We start from the raw sequence: 27,280 nt of genomic DNA, 5'->3' as shown, positions 1-27,280 counted from the left end.
CAGCGAGATTTCCCCTGCGAGTCAGTAGGTGTGAACGTATCCTTAAAAGGGTTTCTCGCCAAAATAGAGTTATGAGCCATCCACAGAATAGTTCATCAGTCACCTATGCTGTTCAGCTGTTGGGCGCCCAAACCACACAGTGAATGGGGCCAGAAACAGTTTGTCTCCATTCACTGTGTAGCAATGGGATCCTTTAATTGCAGATTAACTCCTGTTCAAGTTAAAAGGAGCTGAGCAGCAGTTACAGGTTGTGACTAGAGATGAGCGAACCTCGACCATGCTTGAGTCGATCCGAGCCCGAACTTTCGGCATTTGATTAGTGGTGGCTGCAGAACTTGGATAAAGCCCTAAGGCTATCTGGAAAACATGGATATAGTCATTGGCTGTATCCATGTTTTCCAGACAACCTTAGAGCTTTATCCAAGTTCTGCAGCCACTGCTAATCAAATACCGAACGTTCGGTTTTGGATCGACCCGAACCCAGTTCACTCATCTCTAGTTGTGACTGCTACACAGTGAACAGAGACAAAATGCTTCCAGCCCCATTCACTATGTAGTATAAGTGCCCAACAGCTGATCAGCACAGGTGTCAGGTGATCAGTCTATTTTGCCTGAGAAACCCCTTTAACTCATCGGAACCCAGCCTTTCTCATTGAAGTGAAGAGAAACAGATTGCTGATCTCAGGGAGACCAGCCAAATGATAACGCTGTGGGCTGCTAGTGAAAGCGCTCAATGCAGTGAAATCTTAGGTGCATTGCTCCCTTGGGAAACATGAATATGCAAATGAAGAGCCTGTGGAAAAGAAAAAAAATAAGACCAGTTATCCTTCCACATATCCAAAACAGCTGTATGTGGATGGATACCTGACCTTGGTTTTTACCTTGTCATTACACTGACTTATAGGGCTACTTAATATGGTGGTTTTGGTGGTTTCCTTACAGAAGCCACCCCTTGACTGGGTCCTTCCCGGAGGGATATCTGGCTAGTCCTGTGTTTCGAGACTCTTCAATGAGACTCTACAGGCTCTTCTTCTGCATATTGAAGTAAAGAGTAATCAGGTCCCCCATAGGTAATTACCTCCATTAAACAGGTCTTCTCCTCCCTGTATGTAAATTCATCCATTACCCTCCCCAAATAAAAATGTTCCTCCTGTAGGTAGTCTTTCCCAGTAGCCAGGTCCTCCATAAGTAATTTCCTCCATTAGCTAGCCCCCCTATAGTCTCCACTAATAGCTAGACCCTCCATGTAGGTAGTATTCCAATAAGTTAGGTCCCTTGTAGGTAGCATCCCAAGTTACCTGGTCCTCCTTTGGGTAGCATCCCCAGTAATTCGATCCCCCTCTATGTAGCACCCCAGAGGCCAGGACCCTCCTGTAGCTAGCATTCCGAGTAGCCAGGTTCCGTCTGTGCCTCTCTATATAGTAATAATGCCCTCTGCTGTACCCAAAAGATAAGGAAAACATAATACTCATCCAGGCTCTCACAATGCACAGACCAGGTCTCTGAAGGAACAGGGATATGACAGCAGTGACTACAGATGTGGGCAACTTTAGTAAAGTAGGCAACTATATTTGAGAATAAGGCATTGACCCTGGTGGTAGGTGTGTTTGCTGCTTGTGGTTGCAAAATAATGCATAAGAAATCAGAAGACAGAGGTAAATGGCAGCGATAGCCATCATTCTTGTGTGAATAAAACTGGGGAACAAGAAGCTTAAGATATCTGCTACAGTGTATTTGCATCTCCAGGTGACATTCACAAGAAGCATACTATTTATCAAAGTGCGTCAAATATAAATCCCTTCTTTTGTATAGATAAATGACACAGTCTCTTCCTTTTGCCGGTGCCTTTAGTTAAATAACCTCCACATTTCCGTCTCTTCAGATCACAATCACTCAGATGTGCAGCGACACAATTCAGTCTCCATGCATTTTTCATGTTCAGAACTTGCGCTCATGTCACATCAGTCAGAGAAAAGGGGATTGATTAAGGAGTAGTTTGACGACTTGGCTGATTACCAGAGATCAGAATACAGAAGTGTCGCTGTAAAGAAGTCTACTGCACACATGATTTTAACAGCTCTTCAGGGATGAATCTAATGTAAGAGTCACCACAAAAAAACGGGCATTTTGTTGATTGTACATAAGATGCTGCACCTGTTTATAATTAACATTCTGCAATGTGTGTCTGAGGGCAATAAAACATATTGGGCCACATTTATAGAAAATGAATCTTATTTTTTTTTTTTCTCTTTTTCTGCCTCAAGACTCTTTTTTTTAGCCTTTTTATGTATTTCCTGTATTTTGGCACTACAGCAAATACTTTGGGGCGATGTTGTTTTTTGGGTCGATTGCACTTCTTTTTTCACATGCTATATTCATGGCTATAAATTAAACTATATTTGACCTGTTAGATATTTTCCCATCTAATTCAATGCAACTCAATAGGGAGGGGGGGGGGGCTATTTTGAACTTGTGTGAACGTAGCCTCACTGTGTACAACACACCTCCAATTTAAAAAATATTGGACATAATGAGTCCATGACTCATTACAGTGACCCATAATATTGTTGACTAAGATGAAATTAGAGACTAAACTATTAGGTCTCTAAGGGTTTTTCATATTAACTCGGTAAGAGTATTTCTTGGATTCTTCTGTCACATCGCAAGTCTTCGATGCTCAGAACACCCTGATCTACTCTAATGACTGTGTGTTTCTTTTTTTCTCCTGAAGATTTTCAATTATCTGTTCAGTGTGCAAAGAAAACACAGGCTTATCCAGAGACCAGAGCTCATTCAGTCTGCTAGCACTGGCATTAATCACATTCATGTTTCTGTTCTCTTTGCCATCTGTTTGATGACTCCTTTTCAGGATTGTGCTCAGCGTTATTACTAATTTTAAAAAGTAAAGTCTAAATGTCTGAATTATTACTTGTCATTTCCTTTTGACAGCGGGTATGAACAAGACAAAAGTGTGTTGCGTAGAAAAGAATGGGAAAGGAGAAGTCAAGATGTACATCCAAGTGAGGATATCTTTTTTGCCAATTATCCCCTTTTCAGCGAACCATACAAGGTAACTTTCACCAATATCAGTTGTCATAAAATAGAAACAGAAAAAAAACTTTATTCATTTAAAGACCCTTGTTAAAACTAGTGAATTTTGTCATTTTGATACATACCTGCATGTACTGTAGCATGCAACCATTTCTACTTCAGCAATGACAGGATAACCTGAAACAGTGTACAATGACATTAGTGCAAAAAAACATGGACGTGGTATATGAACACAACTAGCACCATGAAACTTAGAATTTCAAAAAATCTCTAAAACAATGGAAAACTGTCACTTTAGGTCAAAGAGCAGCAGCCAGTTAAAATTAAAGTGACTGTACCACCAGGCCCAGGCTGAAGCACTTGAGGCGGGCTGGCCGACCCACAGTGGAAGGAAAAACCCCAGCCCCTCCATGACGTGACTCCATTAGAGGGGCTAGGGTTTCCTCCCACTAAGGGTGGGTCGGCCCGCCTCCAGTGCTTCAGCCTGGGCCTGGTGGTACAGTCACTTTAAGCCTCAGATAAATGGTTGTACTGAGTCACAGCCACTTATCTACATACAGGAAAAAAGGAATTGGTGTGCACAGCTCAATCACTAAATAATTATAGCAGGTACAGTAGATGCAAAAAATCTATATGTTCAATATGGAGATACACATAGCAAAAAAAGTGAACATACAGTAACATAAATGATTATGCACACAATACCACCAGTATCAGATACCCTTGAGAAAGCTGTGGGTACATAGCGGAACGCGTGGGGTTGGCTTTTTGACACCAGGTTGAGTTGACTTACTGATATATATCCTGCATATAACTTTTTGCGATTTTGCTTTCATTATATACAATTAGGTTAGGCGGCTGTTTGTTTTACAAACATATTATTTATTTTGAGATTGTATATTCACAGGACTTGTTTCTATCTATAGACATAGGGTTATATACCACCAATGTGTGTATTTGGTCCTGTTTATATTATTCTGAAATTTTTCATGTAAGTCTCTTTATTTGTGTTCGTCCCTGGTGTCATGGTTTGGCCCTGAGTACAGTAGGGGTTTTTCCAGTGTGCTTGGACCATATGTGGCCCTATTATAAATGTTTTTAACTTTGTGTTGGTGGTATATGTATTAAAGATTATTTGTAAATACATTTTTCATTACTTGGTGGTATTGCGTGCATAATCATTTATGTTATGTTCGTTTTTTTGTTATGTGACTTGCAGCAGCAACTAGAGGCAACTTCCCACAAATGAAGTTTTCTTATAATGGTATGTGCAGTAAAAAGTACAGGCACACTGTTTCTATGCCATCCACAACAGGGGCAGGCTGTAATATACATCCAAAATCCAGTTACAATGACACTGATCCCAACCATTTAGCCTCTTAGATTCCTTTACATTCAATAACAGTTTGGCATCTCAGGTGGCATCACAGTGCATTACAGTGCATTACAGTGCCACAAAGGGTCAAACACTTTCCCTACTCCCGGCATCATATTGATACATAATGCTGGGTAGAGAAAGAATCCACTACAGGGCTTCCACTTATGTAGGTTCTGTATTTCACAGAACATGGGAATAAACTCTAAGACCATGCCAGAAGCATGGCCTAATAGTCTCCCTGTTAGCCTTACACTTTTAGGCTATGTTCACACTGCGTATGAGTCCGACCGTAGTGCGAACTGCGAATATACGCACGTAGTTTTGAGGTTGATGTGTTCGCTTGAAAGTATACGATATACGCCCGCACAATGCACACTACGTATGAGCTTACGGACGGGTCGTATGCGGCGCCGTGAAAAATGAACAAGACCATTGTTTGAGGACGGAAATGTTCCAACTCACGGCCGTGGATTTCCATGCGGTCCCGTACGAAGTACTTATTTCAGCCAAATTGAACTTGATTTTTTAGATCCAAAAGGTTCTGTATGGTTTACGGGGCTGGGCGGAGATTTCCAAGTAAATGACCTGTTTCAGATTGCTTCGAAAACAAGCTAGGGAAGCATAACTGTACTACGGGCGTATGTTCGCGGTTCGTACACATCCGGCCGCATGTTGATTTTTCCCACGCCCGTAGTTTCAGCCGCACATGTACGAAATGCGGCCGGACTCATACGCAGTGTGAACATAGCCTAAGGCTGGGTTTACACTACGTATATTTCAGTCAGTATTGTGGTCCTCATATTGCAACCAAAATCAGGAGTGGATTGAAAACACAGAAAGGATCTGTTCACACAATGGTAAATAACTGCCGTTATTTCAATACAACAGCCGTTGTTTTAAAATAACAGCAAATATTTACCATTAAATGGCGGCCATCCACTCAATTTCAGCATTGTGTGAACATAGCCTGGCTATGTTCACACAATGTTTTTTCAGCGTCCGTCTGTCATTTTAAGTCTAAAATAACGGACGTTATTTAGCAGCCTAGTCTCCCCTCCAGTGCAATGACTGGTGTTTGTACATTATTCTAGTTTGGGGTTATTAATTGAACTTTGGGTGCGGCTTAATTGAAAAGTCCATTGAATTTAATAGTAAAAATGGAGAAAGAACGATGACAATAGAAAAACTGTGTGTCAACAGCTACTTAGCCTGGACGCAGAAAAGGCCTTTGACAAGGTCGCTTGGCCGTTCCTGTATGCCACCCTCTCCGAGCGTAACTTCGGCCATACCTTTCTCTCTTTTCTGCAACACATCAACAGCCAGGCGGCAACTGCTCTCACTGTTAATGGGAAAAACACCCCCCTTATTGACTTATTCCGTGGCACACATCAGGGCTGCCCCCTCTCCCCCCTCCTTTTTAACATCTCAATTGACCCCCTCCTACGACATATAGAAAGTTCCCCAATATACACTGGTGTCAAAATTGGTGGTTCCGACCTCAGAGTCATGGCCTTCGCCGACGACCTCTTACTAACACTGTCCTCACCGAGACTCTCGCTTCCTGCGGTGCTCGAGGATCTTCAGGCTAGGGGTGCCCTCTCAGGTTACACCCTTAATCTGACCAAATGTGAGGCACTATTACTCAAGGGTCCAAGCCGCCCATTGTGGTCGACCTCTATTCCAATTCATTGGAACACCGCCCAAATAAAATACCTGGGGAACGAAATCACCAAAACACCGGCCAAACTATATTCTACAAACATTGATAAATACATTAAGTCCCTAGAGCACTCCCTCTTGCTTTGGAAACGCTTTCCCTTAACATTCATGGGTCGCGCTAGCCTCCTGAAAATGATGAAAGTGCCCAAACTTTTGTATCTGCTCCAAACACCGCCAATTTACTTATGCCCCAAAGACGAGCAGAGAATAAATTGCCTTTACAGATCTTTTATATGGAGTGACAAAAAATCCAAAATCTCTTACACTATCTTACAACAAACCAAGCAACATGGCGGCCTCAATTTTCGTACGCTCACTAAACTTGGCAGCGCAGTTTCGTATTATAAGAGACTAGGTTCAACACACTGAGGTACATACAGACACAAACTTAGACTGCTATATGGCCTCCACCTTATCATTGCCCAACTTATTGCATACTCCCTATGGCTCCTTGCCCCCGTGGGTTAAGGAAAACCCCCTTGTTATTTCTACGTGGAAAGCGTGGAACAAAAGTCGTAGGATCATTGGCCTCGACCCTTTCACTACCTTGATAGGTAACCCGAACTTCCAACAAGGCCATCCGGACCGTGTCTTTCATATCTGGTATACTGGGGGTTTCCCGCTTCTCACACACTTTGTCAACACAAAAACCAAACAACCACTGACTTTGCAAGCCCTGAAAGAAACTTACCCCACACTCCAATTCCCATTCTTTGCCTATCTGCAGGCCCGCAGCTACGTCACTAAATACATTCGTGCCCTACCTTTCACGGAATGGGACACCACTTTCCATAAAACACTACATCTCTCCACTTCCTCCAGGCACCAAATATCGCTATCCTACCTTCTCTAGACTATCAGAACATGTCCACTGGGCTGACCCGCTGGACCCTGGTTGGCCTGGGAGTGGATGTTCCTGACCTGCTCTCTATCTTAGACTACTCAATAAAAACCCTGCCCTCCGCCCGTTACATGGAAATGACTTTGCGGGTCTTCCACAGGACTTACATCTCCCCCACAAGGGGCTTTAAAATGGGCATTCTACAGTCTGATGCCTGTTTTAAATGTGGGAAATCCGGAGCAGACATAGCTCACTGTCTTTGGGATTGCTCAGTGATACAATCCTTCTGGAAAGTTGTGGAAAGATTCGCAAACTCACACCTGGTAACTTTTGTACCTTATGAGGCCCTGTGGGGGATTTTTGGCTGGACAGATCCTGCTAGATATCAATGTGATTGGGGACCTAAAAGACTCTTACACTTTTTGGCTGCTGCGGCCCGGAAAGGTGTTTTACAGGTATGGAAGTCTCCACTCCCTCCCTCTCGTCGGTTATTTCTAGATACACTATTATTTTTGTTCAAAATGGACTGGATGGAAGCTTCCATCCTCAAAGAACGTAGTGTCGAAAAATTCTTCACCGTTTAGGAAACCTTCATTCCTACACTACCCCCGCGCATCCAGGGCAAAATCAAAAATACTTTCTAAGACACTATATGGTATCTCACCAGGCAACTTGCCAATGACCCACCAATTTAAATCTGCACTATGGGATGACACATCATAGAACCGTCATTTCTTGGGCATTCTTTGGAGCACGCGGAGACCCACGGGCAATCCCTCTCCCTTCCCTCCCCCCTTCCCGTTTTTCCCTATGTTTTTGTTTGTTTTGTTGTGTTATTGTTAGAAAAAGGAGCTTCGGTCAGCTTTGTTTGTATTACCCTGCTACACCCCTCTCTCTGAAGCAGTAGCGAAATTAGATGGGGGCAAGGGGGGCTGCCGCTCCGGGGCCCACCCTGGCAGGGGGCCCACTGAGGCAGTGTCGGAAAGGGCCAAGCACCTGCAGACGCACTTACACTGAATCTGACTGTCCCGGGCCCGATAGCAGGAAACAGTCAGAGTCAGTGTATTGACTGAAGGGTGCTCCTTTCCCCTGTACAGTAACCCGACACTTGCAGGACTGAGGCCCCTCCCCCAGCCAGATCAAACCCCCCGGAGCTCTGATCTCTGCCTGTCTGCAAGTCACAATGGCCTGGGAGACGGGCCTCAACCCTGTGAGTGCTGGCTACAGTACAGGAGGAAACAGGCAGTGGATAGAAGCGTCGGTCGTGTGAGGAGGGGGGCTTTCTCCTCCTGCTGCTGCCAGCCCTGTGTCCCGGTGTAGGTGGAGGAGAAGGGAGACGAGATAAGGAGGCAGCTGCAGTATTATCCGTGCCCTGTGCTGAGCTGTGACCTCTGCATGGCCTGTGTCCGCCCTCCCTCCTCCTCAGCCCCCCCCCCCCCAGAGTCCAGGATCTTCTGTTTACCTCCATATCTACCTGTGCCCCTGCTGTTTCTTTGGTAAGATTACTTGTGCTCTCTCTCATCTGTCCCTATTATCAATATCTCTATCTCTTCTTTTGTCCTATCTATCTATTTATCTATCTATCTATCTATCTATCTATCTATCTATCTATCTATCATCTATCTATCTATCTCCTATCTATTTATCTATCTATCTCCTATCTATCTATCTATCTCTCTATCTATCTATCGCCTATCTATCTCCTATCTATCTATCTATCTATCTATCTATCTATATATGCAGAGAATCCACAGCACTCCAGTGTAGTGAAAAAGCTCAATAAGCTGTGTTTATTCAGTCAATTCATAGTGCAACACTCCAAACGCAACGTTTCAGTGACTCTCTGTCACCATTTTCAAGCGTGAATACATGGTACAAAACTCAGATATATATATACAAAGCACAACATAGGATTGGTGAAATTGTGATTACTAATTGAAAACATTCATCAGGTAGGTCACATGGGTTGCTCCCTGCTGGAGTTTAACCCTTTGTGAGTAGTGCAGCAGTGCATAAAGTGATATTGTGACATATTCTATAAAAAACCTGAAATATAGAAACAAGTTTCACTGATCACAGTAATTCATAAAAGTTCATTTTTGCATTTTTGCATATAGTGTCCATTCACCTCTGGAAGGGTTAATTCACCACTTTGATGTTGTCTGAGTTGTCCTCCAGCGCTGTGATAGCACAAGTAGACAAACTTTCTTGTCCAAGTTCCGGGCAGATTTGGAGGAGGACAAGAAACACAAATGGTATAGAGATTGCTTGGATTACCAAACAGGACGAGTATACCTATGGACTGATCAAGGGGAACGTGGAGGAGTTAAGAAAAACAACAAAAGGAGGGATCCTACACAAGCTCCCACTACCAACAAGAATCCAGAGGTTTTTTTAGAGCAACCCCCCAAAGATTCCCAAAGACCCGACAGGGAGGAATCAGGCGTCAAAGAGCAAGGAAAAGACAGAAAAACGAGAACCAACAGCAGGAGCGGCACCCCGAGGACAACCACGAGGAAAAAGTGACCGTGGTAAATATTTCCTCTTTTTCCCTTACTGAGAGACATTATAAACTGTTATCCAAGGGACTTAACTTTTGCCCCAGTTCAAAACCAAATTGGTTTGAACTAGATTTAGATCTGACCAGACTAGTCAGGAGGGTGAATTTAGCAGTGTGGTTTAGTCAGTCATCTATGTCAAAACCAAGTGTTGATGCAACTACTATGAATAAAATGTTGGACTTGAAACATCTGGGGCTGAGAACCGAGAGTGAGTTTACTCCTCCGGTGCTCCCAGCCCCGATTGAAACGTTCCAAAAGTTGGTTAAACAGGATATGGACAAATTGCGTGGGGAAATACCTGATGATGCATTGTTACACCCCAATTTAACGTCTGATGAAATTGAATGTTTGCAGTCCCTGATCCATGACCACGATCTGGTTATCAAACCCGCCGACAAGGGCGGAGCGATCGTGGTCATGGATCGGGAAAAATATTTGCAAGAAGCTTACCGTCAGTTGAATGATCATGATGTGTATCAAATATTGCCCAGTGACCCTAAATTCACTATACAAAGGAAAATAGACCAGATTGTACAAGAGGCACTTAACCAGTGTATTATCGATGAGAGGGTAGCTGAATTCTTGACTGTGCGATTCCCCAAAATGCCATTACTTTATTTCATTCCCAAAATCCACAAGAGTATGGATAACCCGCCGGGCAGGCCAATTGTGTCCGGCAGAGGATCCATACTGAGCAACATTTCCATATACCTAGACAAGGTCCTACGACCATTGGCTATGGGAGCCAAATCGTACCTTCGAGACACCACTGACTTTCTCAAGAAAATTAAGGATATTACAATTCCAGCAGGAGCATACCTTGTCACTCTGGACATTGTAAGCCTATACACCTCTATAGGACAAGACATGGGTTTAGCGGCAGTTGCTTCAGTCTTACCTTCATTACAGCTAAACAATAAGGAATGTGACTTTGTGATGCAGCTACTTACCTTAGTTCTATCACATAACTACTTTTCATTTGACAGTAAAATGTTTCTACAGAAACGAGGCGTGGCGATGGGCGCGAATGTCGCGCCCACCTACGCAAACATCGTCATGGCATACCTTGAGGAGCACGGCATCTATGGAGCGCCCCAATTCCAGGATGTCCTGCTTTGGAAGCGTTTCATTGATGATGTGTTCCTCATCTGGACAGGGAGTGAAGACACGCTACATGACTTTGTTCAACACCTCAATAGACTAGATGACACCATAAAATTTACGATGACATTTTCCACCAAACAAATACATTATCTTGATGTACTTCTCACATGCACCGATGAAGGGCTGACGACCAACATATACAGGAAACCCACTGATTGCAACAATACATTGCACTTCACTAGCTGTCATCCAAAAAGGATGATGCGAGCATTACCTTACAGCCAAATGTTGAGGGCCCGCCGCATCATAGATCAGCCAGAAGACCTAGATACAGCTTTAACTAGAATGACAACAGAATTCAGAGAGAGGGGCTATCCAACATCTACATTAGAATACAGCAAGTCACAAGTGCTGCATACACCAAGGGAACAATTGCTAACTACAACAACCAGAAAGGAACAACCACAACAACGTATCCCATTTGTATCCACGTATACTCATTGGTCACCCCAGATAGGTAGAACTATACAAAAACATTGGAAAATATTGAAGGAGTCGTATCCACAAATACAACAAATACAATTACCACCATTACTTTCTTACAGGAGGAATCAGAACCTGAGAGACAGGTTAGTAAAAACAGACATTGCTACAAATAAAGGTAGTGGACAAACATTCATAAGCACACCTAAACAAGGTTGCTATCCATGTGTGGGATGCATTACCTGTAAACAAATGGTTAAAGGCACACACTTTACACATCCATATACCTTAAAAAAGTACAAAATCAAACACTACTTGACATGCAGCAGTGACTACATAATATATGTATTGTGGTGCCCCTGTCAGAAAGTATATGTGGGGGAAACAATCAATGATTTAAGAACCAGGTTCACACAGCACCGATACACAGTGCGGAAACAACGCATGGACCTGCCGGTATCCAAGCACTGTGCTGACATGAGTCACACTGAGAGAGATCTCAAAGTAATGATAGTGGACAGGATCCCACCATTGAAATATGGTGGGAATAGACAAATGCAGTTAAAAAAGTTGGAGTTGGAATGGATCTATAAATTAGAAGCCCTGGGTCCTATGGGGTTAAATGTCGAATACAAAGTGCATAATGATATGTTAAGGTGAAAGACTCTCCTCCACTTGCCTAGCCGTCCCACTTAAAGTAGGGGCAAAGTATATCACATGGTACACACATATACTAACCTTGATTTACTGTCTTTACAGATCCATGATCCACTGGACAGGGTATTCACCACGAAGCACGACCCTGAGATGTCCGTTCTTCTGTTTCATTCCCTATACTTCATCTGGATGTTGGCATACTTTGGGAGGTGTTCACACAATGCGTTTTCTTACCATTTGGCCTGGAGAGGCCAGAGGAGGGCGGAGGCTATGTGCAAAGGATCTGAAGACGTTCTCCTCTCACAGGGATGAAAGCCTGTGATCCGGAGCATGTGAACAGGGTCTTTTGATGTCCAATGCTGACATGAAAACCCAGGAGCCTTGCCTGTGTAACTATGCAAATCTCTTGTAATGTGATCTCCTAGCCGGACATCCAGCAACCTTACTACAGCTCATCTACTTGTGCTATCACAGCGCTGGAGGACAACTCAGACAACATCAAAGTGGTGAATTAACCCTTCCAGAGGTGAATGGACACTATATGCAAAAATGCAAAAATGAACTTTTATGAATTACTGTGATCAGTGAAACTTGTTTCTATATTTCAGGTTTTTTATAGAATATGTCACAATATCACTTTATGCACTGCTGCACTACTCACAAAGGGTTAAACTCCAGCAGGGAGCAACCCATGTGACCTACCTGATGAATGTTTTCAATTAGTAATCACAATTTCACCAATCCTATGTTGTGCTTTGTATATATATATCTGAGTTTTGTACCATGTATTCACGCTTGAAAATGGTGACAGAGAGTCACTGAAACGTTGCGTTTGGAGTGTTGCACTATGAATTGACTGAATAAACACAGCTTATTGAGCTTTTTCACTACACTGGAGTGCTGTGGATTCTCTGCATATATACTCACTACGATCTTTGGTCTGGATCAAGATCCGCTGGCACCACCATTACCACATTAAAGCAGTGCTGCTTCTTCTCTTTTGCTATCTATCTATCTATCTATCTATCTCCTATCTATCTATCTATCTCCTATCTATCTATCTATCTCCTATCTATCTATCTATCTATCTATCTATCTATCTTCTATCTATCTATCTAATCCAGGGGCTGGCTGGCAAATTTTAGCCCGGGGGGCAAGCACACAGCACTGGCCCATAAGTAGCAGGCTGGCGGCCCATCCTTTAAGGACCACTCTGGCCCTTACCTATAACATCTTGGTCATTTGTGACCAAATATCCTACTGTGCCCTGTGAAGGGATCAGAAGTCACTTTCCTGTATAAGTCTATGGGGCGGCTCAGCGATGACACGGAACGTACCCACAGACAGATGCTAGCAATGCTGGGTGACCTCTATCATACTGAGTATATGATGCTGGAAAGCTGGTTGACCTTCATCAAACTGAGTATAAGATGCTGTGTGTGAAAGCTGGGTGATCTCCATCATACTGAGTATAAGATGCTGGAAAGCTTGGTGACCTCCATCCTACTGACTATAAGATGCTGGGAAAGCTGGGTGACCTCCATCATACTGAGTATAGGATGGTGAGAAAGCTGGGTGACCTCCATCCTACTGACTATAAGATGCTGAGAAAGCTGGGTGACCTCCATCATACTGAGTATAAGATGGTGGAAAAGCTGGGTGACCTCCATTATACTGACTACAAATACAAGATGCTGGGAAAGCTGGGTGACCTCCATCATACTGAGTATAGGATGGTGAGAAAGCTGGGTGACCTCCATCCTACTGACTATAAGATGCTGGGAAAGCTGGGTGACCTCCATCATACTGAGTATAAGATGGTGGAAAAGCTGGGTGACCTCCATTATACTGACTACAAATACAAGATGCTGGGAAAGCTGGGGTTTCTGTATTTTATTTTTACAATAGTTTATATCACTGCTGTGGTCCTGTGGGTATAGGCATTCCTCTTTTTAGAACACCCCCCTCGTGTGTGCACCCCCCATTAGTAAAAATAATAATAAACAAAACAACAAACAAACATACTTAGATGTATCCTCTATGTACTCCTGTATATATGTATCCTTTATGTACTCCTGTATATGTCTCCTCCTGTATATATATGTCCCCTCTATGTACTGCTGTGTATGTCTACTCCTGTATATATGTATCCTCTATGTACTGCTGTGTATGTCTCCTCCTGTATATATGTATCCTCTATGTACTGCTGTGTAGGTCTCCTCCTGTGTGTGCGTATATATATATATATATATATATATATATATATATATATATATTCACGAGGGAATATGCAATGCAGGAAAATTTGGATCAGTGTAACTATATATATATATATACAGGAGGAGACCTACACAGCAGTACATAGAGGATGCATATATACAGCAGTACATAGAGGACACATATATACAGCAGTACATAGAGGAGACATATATACAGCAGTACAGAGGAGACATATATACAGCAGTACATAGAGGATGCATATATACAGGAGTACATAGAGGATATATGTTGTATCCTCTATGTACTCCTGTATATATGTATCATCTATATACTTCTGTATATATGTCTCCTCTATGTACTACTGTATATACTGTATGTATCATCTATATACTTCTGTATATATGTCTTCTCTATGTACTCCTGTATATATGCATACCCCCCAACTTTTGCTGGGGGGAAAGAGGGACATAGCCACGCCCATAACTGCGCTCTATGACCCCATAGCCAAATCATCTATTACCATTATATAAGTAACAAATATTATCACCACTCCTTCACCACATAGTTACTTATACCACCATACCACTGGTGCCTCCATCTAGGTAGGGTGTAGTAGTGGAGGTATAGTGAATAAGGGGTGTAGTAGTACAGGTAAAGATGAGGGGTGAGGTAGTACAGGTATAGATATGGGGGGTATTAGTAATACAGATGAGGGGCATTAGTAGTAGTAGTACAGGTAAAGATGAGGGGTATGGTAGTACAGGTATAAATGAGGGGTGTATTAGTAGTACAGATGAGGGGGATTAGTAGTACAGGTACAGATGTGAGCTGTAGTAGTACAGGTAAAGATGAGGGGTGTAGTAGTAATACGGGTATAGCTGAGGGGTCACTGGGGGAAACTGGGGCAGCTGGGGGTGACTGGGAGAGCTGGGGGTGTAAGGGGCAAACTGGGGGTGACTGGGAGAGCTGGGGGTGTATGGGGCAAACTGGGGGAGCTGGGGGTGACTGGGAGAGCTGGGGGTGTATGGGGCAAACTGGGGGAGCTGAGGGTGACTGGGAGAGCTGGGGGTGTATGGGGCAAACTGGGGTTGACTGAAGGGGGACTGGGGACAGTTGGAGTTGACTGAAGGGGTACTGGGGCAGACTGGGGATGACGGAGGGGAAATGGGGAAGACTGGGGGTGACTGAGGGGGACTGGGGCAGACTGGGGGTGATTGAGGGGCACTGAGGCAGACTGGGGGTGATTGAGGGGCACTGAGGCAGACTAGGGGTGACTCTAGGGGGACTGGGGCAGCTGAGGGTGATTGGGGCAGGAGTGCACATAGCCCTCCTCCTCTTCCTCTCACCCTGGCTCACAAGTTCCCCTCCTGGCCACACATGCAGGTCCCCGGTCTTTGAAGGAGGCCGCAGGGACTGTAGTGGTGATATCACCACTACAGTCCCTGCGGCCTGCTCCAGAGACTGGGGACCTGCACGTGTGGCCAGGAGGGGAGCAGGACGTGATATTTATAGCTCAGGCAGGTCAGTCGCAGCTCTGTTAGGCGGACTGCCCGACCGCCCTGCACCTCACCTCCGGCCCGACACTCCACGCACCACCATAAGCCCGTCATGCACCTCACCTCCGCGCCGCCCGCTTGACCTGCACCTCTTGCCCGGCCGCCAACCCGACAATCCATGCTGCTCCGCCTGCAATGATTTTTTGTGAAAATTGAATTTACGATTGTCACAAAAAATCTAATCGATTCTAACCTTCTGGGCGAATTAATTTGATTACTCACCCAGCCCTAATTCGTCTGTATGTCTCCTCTTGTATATATGTATCCTCCATGTACCCCTGTATATATGTCTCCTCCTGTATATATGTATCCTCTATATACTCCTCTGTATGTATCCTCCTGTATATATGTATCCTCTATATACTCCTCTGTATGTCTCCTCCTGTATATATGTATCCTCCTGTGTAGGTCTCCTGTATATATGTATCCTCCTGTGTAGGTCTCCTGTGTATATGTATCCTCTATGTCAGGGATAGGGAACCTTGGCTCTTCAGCTGTTGCAAAACTACAACTCCCATAATCTATGGTAAGCCTATGGCTGCCCAGGTATGATGGGAGTTGTAGTTCTGCAACAGCTGGAGAGCCTTGGTTCCCTCCCCCTGCCCTATGGCCTGCTGTGTAGATGTCCTCCTGTGTAGGTACCTGGCTTCCTGCAGACACCATCTTCTCTGTCTTCAGGCTCTTCTAGCCCAGACACAGGAGAACCAGCTGGGAGGAGAGAGCGGCCTCTGGTGGCCGGAGGAAGATACTGCGTGCAGCAGTTTGCTTTTTACCATAAGCCTCATAGGCTTATAGAAAGCATAATGGCCATAAAGGGGGCGGGGCTTACCGTCATGGGGGCGGGGCTTCAGCGGCCGCTTCCAGCACAGACCGGATCCACAGCACAGCCACAGGTAGATATGACTGAAGAGGGCCGGGGCTGTAAGCAGGGGAGGCACTGAGGACTCCAGCCAGCTGTCAGCAGCCATGCGGCCCTGACAACTGGGGGAAGACCGGCCCGGGGGGCATGTGCCCCCCTGCCCCCCGGCCCAGCCCGCCCCTGATCTAATCTATCTCCTATCTATCTATCTATCTATCTATCTATCTATCTATCTATCTATCTATCTATCTCCTATCTATCTATCTTCTATCTATCTATCTCCTATCTATCTCTATATCTATCTATCTATCTCCTATCTATCTATCTCCTATCTATCTCTATATCTATCTATCTCCTATCTATCTATCTATCTATCTATCTCCTATCTATCTATCTATCTCTCTCTCTATCTATCTATCTATCTATCTATCTATCTATCTATCTATCTCCTATCTATCTCTATCTATCTATCTATCTATCTATCTATCTATCTATCTATCTATCTCCTATCTATCTATCTATCTATCTATCTATCTATCTATCTATCTCCTATCTATCTATCTATCTATCTATCTCCTATCTATCTATCTATCTATCTATCTATCTATCTATCTATCTCCTATCTATCTATCTATCTATCTATCTATCTATCTATCTATCTATCTATCTATCTCCAGGGGGGAATATGAGGTGATGGGGGTCACAGGAGGCGATTATGAAGTGATGGGAAACACAGAGGATTATGAGGTCATGGGGACACAGGAGCGAGGATTATGAAGAGATTGGGAGACACAGGTGGAGAGGATTATGAGGTGATAGGGCACACAGGGGGTGTTATGAGGAAATCGGGACATGGGGATTGGGGGACATAGGAAGAGAGGATTATGAGGAGATTGGGGGACACTGGAGGGATTATGAGGAGATGGGGACAGGAAGATTATTGGGGACAGGGAATTATGAGATGAGGGACACAGCGGGAGGGGGTTATGAGGAGATGGGGGACACAGGTGAGGGATTATGACTACATAGGGCACAGGATGGGGGATTATGACAACATTACAAGACAGGGTTTATGAGGGGATGGGGGGACAGGTTGGAATATGAGGAGATTAGGGATACAGCCGGGGGTATTATGAGGAGGTGGGGGACACAGGAGGGGGCTTAGGACTATATCGGGGCACATTATGGGGGACTATGACATGACGAGATGAAGGGATTATAACTTTACATCATGGCAGGTAGTTCCTAATACCTAACCAACCCTAAGCCTCTTCTCCTAGGTGTTCTAACCCACGGCCTGCCATTATTTTAAGGAGGGGGCCCACTCAGACTCACTTGCCCCCCCTAGGCTGAACCCCTAGCTACGCCCCTGCTCTGAAGGGGTGTTGGCAGACGCTTATATTATACTTGTGATCGCTCCACTTTAGCCATCTGTCTTGCTACTGTATTTCCATGCAATGATTTGGGGCGCTGCTCCCAGCTATATCTAGCACTGTTACATTATTGTTTGTATGGACCTTTTCATGCTGTCGAAGCTCAATAAAAACAGTTTAAAGAGAAAAACTGTGTGTCAACAACTAATAAAAAACGTCCGCTGTTTGCAAAAGACGTCCGAAAAGAATGATCATGTTCATTATTTTGACGTCTGCGGTAAAAACTTCTGTTATTCAATACATTGTGTGCATTGGACGTCCGTCTTCCCATTGACTTCAATGCATTGCCATTGCAGTCAGTTAAATCACGGCAAAAACTGACTTTTTTTAAATAGCTAAATCGGCTGCCTTTTCTCTATTTTTGACATTGTGTGAACAGATCCTTTCTGTGTTTTCAATCCACTCCTGGTTTTGGTTGCATTATGAGGACCACAATACTGACTGGAATATACTGTGTGTGAACCCAGCCTTAAACCGCTCTGAACAATGATTTTTGTAACAGAGAAAATATAAAATTACTTCTGTAGCAATGCAGCTGAATACTCTCATCCTATTCATTTCTATAATATGACTGCTTTAAATTGCAATTTGCATAATTAAAACCCACACAGAAGGAAATGTGCTCCGCAGTGAAGGTCATGTTGACCTAATTTAAAGTATTTTCAATCTGTTAGAAGTACAGTAGCTCAGATTACACTCTAAGCATTTGAGAATTCAGGTGTCTGTTGCCAGGTCTGATAAGAATGGACTAAAGCTACATTTTCTTATCCTGTGAGCAGAAGGTGCCACATTCAGAGCCTCGGAGGTTGCCTTATTTATGTCATTTTGAAATCTTATAAATGTTAATAGGTATGCCCACCTAAATGTATGTTTCGATTAAACTGATAAATACCGCAGCCCGGAATAGGGAAGGGCATGGTCTGACTGCAGCCATGTTTTGTTTACCTTTTCAGTTTTCAGCAAATTACCAATGCAGTTAAGATCAAAACATCTGACAAGTGTTAACTAGTTTGGTGTCTAGTATAGCCTGCCCCATAAGGCTAGTAATGTCAATGGGTTGTCTGGCACACCCCTAGGAATAAGGGTGGTATTACACGAAGCGATTTTTTTCAATTAACGATTAACGATAAACGATCTCCAACGATCGCAATAGCGGTTGCCTAATAATCGTTCGTTTTACTACACGGAAAGATTATCGGTTATATTGGAGCAACAAAATTCAAGAACACTCCCCTTTCAATTTGCGAATGAACAGGGAACGGCTAACGACATCTTATTCAAACGAACGATGTGCGAACGATGTGTAAAAGACAAACGATAAAAATAGATTCAAAACCTATTAAACGACCAACGACCAATCGTTCGTCGTTTAATCGTTGTCTACTATTACACTTAAAGATAATCATTCAAATACGACCGATTGAACGATTATTCGACCGATAATCGCTTCGTGTAATACCACACTAAGTGTAGTGCTAATTACTGTAGCTTTTTAGTTTATTTGAACCAAGGACAATGAAGGACAGACATAAAGTAAACATTTTTTTCAGTCCTAAAAGTTTTAATAGCTGTGCTGATTTGTCACTGATTGTGAATTAATTTTAGGCTGCGAGTTTGCAAAGAAATCCGCTGCAGATTCTTTCCTGTCCCTTTCAATGGGATTGTCATCCCTCTGCGTGTATGTAAAAGACAGCCTCCTTAACCCCCCACGGCCTGGTACATACATTACCGTTTCACGCTTCGGCTTGCTTTGGGGGTTCGGAGGGTTGCCCTGTCGCAGCGCACTGATTGGCAGAGTGCCAGAAGCCCCGTTAAAGTATGTACCTGGGCGCGGGGGGTTAAGGGCGCTGACACAATGGCACCTAGGTGAGGCTTCACAGCAGTTGGGCTTCATCTCCTGGGTGGGTAGAGTGCCTGTCATGAAGCCCCACCTAGGTGCCATTGTCCTCTGATAAAATGAAGCAATTTTAGAGCAGAAAGAAGACACAGACAAGGGTTATACAGGTATATACTGAATGTGCAGCACCTAAGCTTGTGGATGGTGCGGAGACTCACACATAGAGTAAGTGGGTGACAGTATCCCTTTAAGCAAAACTTACACACAATGTAAAGAATACTGCTCCTGTGTAGCCAGTGGGTAAAACATAAACATGCTACAGAAGCATATAGTATTTCTTACTTGTCTGCCCCAATTCTGAAACCACCAAAATCCATTTGTTTTGGGGTCTAAAGGTGGACATGTTTAAAAAGATTTTGTGATGAGAAATTTCTGCTAACCCTATGTTTTCCCCCCTTCTTAGACCAGCAAGGGAGATGAGCTTTCAACCCGTATACAAAGTACACTCGGAAACTATGATGAAATGAAAGACCTATTGACGGAAAGATCAAACCAAAGTCATCTAGTTGGCATTAAACAAACCGAAGCAGTTGGTACACCTGACAGGAACAAAGAGGAACATTATCAACAGAACATAACAGAAAGCCATTACCCAATCTGTCGTACTTTGCAGATTGGCATTTCACCCGGCACTTTACCCATAAAGTTAAATACTAGAGCAACCATGGACTGGCAGAAAGCTGAAAATTCCTCAGAGGGACAGAAAGCATTGGGCAAGACTAAACAAAGCACAATTGGTTCACCTAATACTGACTTTAAGTATGGACAGCAAAAACATAAAGCGGAAAAAAGTAAAAGCTACTTATTGAGCCCAGCATCATCTGGAAATACTACTGACCATCATGGAAACATCCTAGCTTGTACATTGGACAAGGCCCGCAATAGACAGACACTAAATTCACAAGTAAATTGCAGCATAGAAGTCAACTGCTCCACTAAAGAAAAGAATCGCAACAAAAATAGTAATAGCTCACATTGTTTGCAGAACTTTCCAGTTTCTATTGTCTCTAAGCTAAATCCAAGCCAACAAAAGCCAACTGCATATGTTCGACCAATGGATGGCCAAGATCAAACACCCAATGAATCACCAAAGCTAAAAGTATCAAGTGAATTAAACATGCTCCTCCCGTTATTCAGAGGACTTTCTAACAAAGCTGACTCTGAGAAGCCCCTAAATGATAAAACAGAAACCTTTGCAGAGCTTGAAGAGGGAGAGGTAGGTGCACTTTCTTATTATATCTGTATTTGTATGTGCATAAAAAGCTATGGGTAGCTAATGCAGTTGTTGAAGGATGGACAAAAGCTCTGTGACGTTTAACCAATTTGCATCCATCTCACCAAGGAATCTGTGGCTCCCATTGTGTTTGTCTTATTACAATTTACATCTGCACACAGGCAAAATCACAATTAAAATTTGTGCCAGCACAGAGCTGGTGTAGACTCCCGAGGCTTCCTCAGGACTCACTCCTGAGAACCAATAGCATCCTGAGATACAGCCAGGGATAGTTCAAGGCAGTGCACCTGACTCTCCAGCTGGCAGAGACGTCATACTCGTTTGCTCAATAGACTGCTGTGAAGTCCCCCTGATTGTATCTTGGAATCATAGTGGGTCTCAGGAGTGAGACCTGGTGCGATCAGTAACTTTTAACATGTCTAAAAACATGCCAAAAGTTATATAGAAACATAGAAGGTCCATTTAGTCTGCTCTTTTAGTATTTCCTATTTTATCTTAGGATAATATATATATATATATATATATATATATATATATATATATTATTTTTTTTTAAATTCAGGCATTGCAGATTTATAGATTTATCTACCAAATCTGCTTGAAGTTTGATCCAAGTATCTTCTACTCTTTCAGTAAGTCAACAAGATGGACGTAGACAAATGGATACCCTTCAGGATCCAAGAAAGGCTTAGTCCAACAGAAAGAGCCCACAGGGAGCTAAACTTATACACTATGTAGAATAATACTGCTCATGTGTAGCCTGTGGGTTTTGCCATTCAAGGGAGCTCTGACATCAGATACAAAGTAAACACACTGCATAGGCATAAAGCATGGCTTACCTATCTGCCCAAGTCCTGAAACCTTAAAAAATCCATTTGTTTAGGGGTTTTAAATTTTGTACTTCCTGGTTGAGCAGTTGCCCAGTGCTACAATTCCAAGAATACATTGCTTTCCCTCAGCTCTCCATCACCCCCCTCCCCGCCTCCCACAGCACTCCTGCCAGTTACCTGGGAGAAGGATTTACAGAAGATCTCATTTTACTACGGAGTATTGTACAATTTGGGGGGGGAGGTGATGCAGGCTGGAGGGGCTGGTCATAGATGGTGACACCACTCATATGGTGGGGCTAGAACTCAAAGACAAGATCCATCCAAGCCTCCGGTGACATCAGAGGGTGATATCACGAGAGTGCAAGGAGCTGGGGAGCTGTAGACAATACACATTTAGTAGTTCTACTATTTTTATTTCCTGCCAGCGCTGAAACGTACGCAAGCATGCTGAGTACTTTTAGGGTCCTAATACATGAGCCGACTATGGCCCGATCATATTAGTAAACGAGCACCGATCTGCTAGATTAGCTCATTTACTGGACCCCTAGATGGCCTGATAATTGGACAGTAAGGGCTGCATGGACAGTATTAGTGGTGTCCATGCAGCCCTTGCCCAAACACCTGATACCTTACCTCTCCCCACTACTGGCCTTCTCTTCTGTGCTCTGCAGCTTCCCAGTCCGGGCAGCAGCAGCGTCTGAGCCGCCTGTCAGCTGGCAGGCCGCTCAGCCAATTACAGGCTGCGCCGCTGTGCAGCACAGGAGAGGAGACCGGGAGAGGGGACAGGTAAGGTATCAGTTGTTTGGGCAATCATAAGCCATTGGCCACACATTGCTACTACACGTCGGCGCCCAATGATTTTATATTAATAGATTTTATTTTTTCCAAATTAAAAAGAAAACATACAATAATTACACTCTTTTACAATCACAATTCCATAGTCAGATAGTTTAATACATATCATAGCATCTGACCCTTTAACCACCCTCCCCCGAAGAGCTTTCGGACCAGACTGTCTGCAGACTGAGACCGGCGACCCATTCCACCAATCCCTAAACACCCACTCCCCCCAACCCACCCTGGGAAGCGAGAGGAACAGAAAAAAATAAAATTAATTAGTAAATAAATTAATTAATTATTCCCAGACGTATTATATAAATTCTTCCAGATTTCATATCATTCTTATCATTGCTCTTCATTCCAGCAACTCCATTTAAGTAAGTGTCCTTTAAAACCGCTTTTTACTATTGCCACAGTGCATCCTTTCAATGTTTTGTATCCTTGCTACATTTGTCAGCCAGCACCCTTTAGTAGGGGGATATGCCCTTATCCAATTTTTCAGAATCAACCATCTAGCAAGGAAGAGTAAATTAGAAATTAAGTGTTTCCCCTTTCCAATACATCCAAGAATTATGTACAGAGCATTATAGGGGATCACTACCCCAGTAGTGCATTATAATAGGGGCGTTTCGGGCGGCAGCCCGGGGCCCTGAGCTCCTGGGGGGCCCATGACCACCCAAAAAGATTTATACTTTCAGTGGTGTACTGTCTCCTGGCTACACTTCCACCATGATTTGCAAAAAAATCACTGTTTTTAATGGCAATTTTGCACAAATCAGGACATCATGACATTATCTGTCCTGTACTATGAACGCCAGGCTAGTGCTGCCATAGTTACAGTGGGATGGGGGGGCCCAGGCTTGGAGAACAGCCCGGGGCCTATGGTAAAGTTAATCCGCCCCTGCACTACCCCAGTTCTACTTGGCAATATGCCCAATGATTTTAGGTTTAAACCTAAACCAAAAATCCACCGATGATCGTTTTTTCGGCTGATCGCTGTCTCTATTACACAGAGTCATAATTGGCTGATTATCGCTCCATGTAATAGGGCCCTTAATGATAACACTGTATTAGTAAGTTACATATCTTGGGGTTATAGTTTTATTTAAATACAATTTTCTGGTACCGGAATACCCCTTTAAGACTGGTCGTCTCCACTAGCAAAAATTAAAACAGTTATTTAGAATAAAGACAGGAATCAAACCTAATAAAAGGTACTGATATTTTTTTTTATTATGCTATGTTAAAGGAATGTTTATTTCAGTTTTTTTTCTTCAAATTTTTAGCCATTGAAATCGCCATTCAAGTATTTTATTATTTTTGATAGCAGCTACACAAAATTAGTTGTGACTCTATGTCTTTGAAAGCTGCAGAGCTTTCAGCCATTGAGATGAGTGACAGCTACAATTTCCAGAAAAGGATAATTACAGTAATATTGATTTCTCTTCAAATACTTTTTATGTCTTCTAGAAAGGATGGCAAAGATATTGATATTCAAGTTTTATTCACTTTACCATCATGAGTTCCACTTAACCCCTTCAGGACCGGGCTAATTTTCAGTTTTGCATTTTAATTTTTTTAATTTTTTCTTCTTGTGTTTAAAAGGCCATAGTCCTTGCAATTTTTTTACCTACAGACCCATATGAGCCCTTATTTTTTTAGGACACCAATTGTCAGAGTCGGAACAAGGAGTTTTGGTGCCCTAGGCAGAAGAGGCAAATGCCCCCCCCCCCAGTGTATAGCCTCCACATACAGTACAGCCTCCTGGCTGCCTCCAGGAGGCTGTACAGGGGTCCCCAAACTTTTTACACAGAGGGCCAGTTCACTGTCCCTCAGTGCGGTCGAGAACCGGACTATATATTGCTGCTATATCTGGTTGTTGTTGTTCTACCTCTGCCACACAGGAGCATGCTGGAAGTTGTTGTTCTACCACAGCCACACAGGAGCATGCTGGGAGTTGTTGTTCTACCACAGCCACACAGGAGCATGCTGGGAGCTGTAGTATTAGCACAGCCACACAGGATCATGCTGGGAACTGTAGTATTACCACAGCCACACTGGTGCATGCTGGGAGTTGTAGTTGTACCTCAGCCACACATGAGCACTAACACACACACACTCCATTAGCACACACACTCCACTAACACACACACACACACACACACTCCATTAGCAAACGCACACAGAGATACATACATATACTTACCCACCCAGCATTAGCAGTGGAGGATGACACTGTTAGTGGAGGATCATACTCCTCTGTCGGGAGGGGGGCAGGGGTTGTCTCTGCACTTCTCCCCTCTCCTGATTGGCTCCGAATGTCATGTGATATTGGTCAGAGGCTTTTTTTCAGCTCCAGGGCCAAGCAGAAGAGAGGAGGAGAGTAGGTCCTGCGGCTGCGGGGCTGAAGCCTTTAGCTGCTCTGGGGCAGCTTTAGCTTTAGCAGCTCTGGGGGATTTTTACTTGAGAATACGTTGCAGCCCCTGTAATTGAGCAGAAGATTGCGCCCTAGGCCATCGCCTACCTGGCCTACCCTTTGTCCCGGCCCTGCCAATTGTACTTTGCAATGACAGACTTTTTCCATAAAATATGCTGCCAAAATGGGAAAAAAATTATTTATGCGGTGAAATTAAAAGAAAAAGCTATTTCTTTTCATTTTGGGGTTTCGGATTTCACCCTATGGTAAAACTGACATGTTATCTCTGTTCCTAAAGTCAGTACAATTACAACTAGAGATGAGCGAACCGGGTTCGGGTTTGAGTCGATCCGAACCCGAACGTTCGGTATTTGATTAGCTGGGGCTGCTGAACTTGGAAAAAGCTCTAAGGTTGTCTGGAAAACATGGATACAGCCAATGACTATATCCATGATTTCCACATAGCCTTAGGGCTTTATCCAACTTCAGCAGCCACCGCTAATCAAATGCCGAAAGTTCGGGTTCGGATCAACTCGAGCATGCTCCAGGTTCGCTCATCTCTTATTACAACAAAAGGCAACTTATAACTATATAACTTTCATTTTATTTGATTACTTTTAAAAAATTAAAACCTTTAAAAAAATAAATAAATAAATAAATGTTTTTAAAATTCCCATCCTTACATCGCTTTTATTTTTTGGTTTATATGGCTATTTTAGGAGTCGTTTTTTGCGCTGTGATCTGCACTTTCTATTGGTAGCTTGATTGCATATATGCAATTTTTTGATCACTTTTTGTTACAATTTTTCTGGATGTGATGAGACAAAAAATCAGCAATTTTGCACTTTGTCAGATTTTTATGCTTTTGCCATTTACCGTGTGAGATAGCAAATTTCCTTAAACCCCTACCCAACCCCAGTATTTGCCAACACTGGCAGGTCAAGAGAGGTCACAGGTCCTCTTTTAGCAATAAATCTTGGGTCCTGGAGAGGGTACATGGTACATAGGAAACAACAGTCCACTAAATATGTCAGGATACCCAGTATAGAAATTATAGCCTTGTACAAAGTCCATTTACTTTTTCGGGTAGGTGTCTTTCCTTGTATTTGCAGAAGCTTCAGCTCCGCTCTCCTTTAGGATCTATATGTAAGTCTTCCAAACCTAAAGATCTTTAAGTATTCAGAGATGCTGGCCACAGCATTAGCTTCCCCCTCCTCTTTATAGTTTGGTCTGCAATATGGCAGCCTCTAGCCTCCATATGGGATGTACTGTTAATCAAAAACACACCAGGTAATATCGTCAGCCTCTGAAGGTGTCCCCATTGTGACCGTTAGGAGGGCACTAGCATTACATAGTTGAGGTATAGATTGGAAGCCAAGCAGAAACAAACAATCTATCCCCCATCATTATCTAAGCTGGAGCACACAGTAATTTCGCTATGTATACATAAACCATGATTACAATGGCAAGTCAGACACCTAAAAAGAACCCAGCACAAATATGAACACAAGTCAATGTAATGAACAGGATTCATGTTAAAAGGAGCCATTATACTTTTGCTGGATCCATTTTCCGATGGATACCTGGAAATCTCAATAAATCCTATTGACTTTAGGTTGTGGGTCTGATATATTTGACAGCAATAATAGTATTGCTGACTGCTCTTCAAAAGTAGAACATTGAAAACCTTTATATAAACTCTTAAGGCAAATTTGAACAGAGTAATAAAAAGAGTAGACACTGAGAAAAACTGTACCTGTAGGAGCATAGAAGGAACTGATGTCTGACACTATTCTATATTTCACAGTATCATTCCTATTGCTCTTTAGGTTAGGTTCACACACAGTAAAATAAAAGGTAGAAACAGCCATTTTATCAACTGTTCACACATTGCTTTATTTTTACTCAACATTACAGCTGTATTTGGTATTATTTTACTATGTGTATACTACACTAGTTTGTATGTATTGCTAGGGGTGGTTTGAAGGGATTTTCCCATGAGGGGAAAAAGTAAGGAATCTTATTATTAAGCTTTTTTGTCTATTTTCTCTTGGGACTGCTGTGTGAGAATATCTCAGCAGGTCATTTCTGAGATAATATCACATTTCTACATTTTCTTATTCTGGCACATTTGCATGCTGTTAAGGCTTATGTGCACTGACTGTATGCTGTCATACAGGCTTCATGGGGTGTCACATGTA

At 43.2% G+C, this 27,280-nt stretch overlaps 1 protein-coding gene across 1 annotated transcript in view; it reads left to right on the top strand.

The window, feature by feature from the left end:
* Positions 1–2,035: 2,035 nt before the first annotated feature.
* The window catches only part of AFF3 (ALF transcription elongation factor 3), a 190,472-nt gene continuing 165,227 nt past the window's right edge, over positions 2,036–27,280 (top strand). The window contains exons 1-3 of the mRNA XM_069972951.1: positions 2,036–2,098; positions 2,950–3,070; positions 20,163–20,975. Of these exons, the coding sequence (XP_069829052.1) occupies positions 2,088–2,098; positions 2,950–3,070; positions 20,163–20,975 (945 nt within the window). The 5' untranslated portion in view covers positions 2,036–2,087. The remainder of the gene's footprint in view (positions 2,099–2,949; positions 3,071–20,162; positions 20,976–27,280) is intronic.

The sequence above is a fragment of the Dendropsophus ebraccatus genome, chromosome 5 (genome assembly GCF_027789765.1).
Source record: "Dendropsophus ebraccatus isolate aDenEbr1 chromosome 5, aDenEbr1.pat, whole genome shotgun sequence".
Lineage (NCBI taxonomy): Eukaryota > Metazoa > Chordata > Amphibia > Anura > Hylidae > Dendropsophus > Dendropsophus ebraccatus.
The sequence above is the reverse complement of the archived record's forward strand: the minus strand, read 5'-3'. Positions and strand labels throughout refer to the sequence as shown.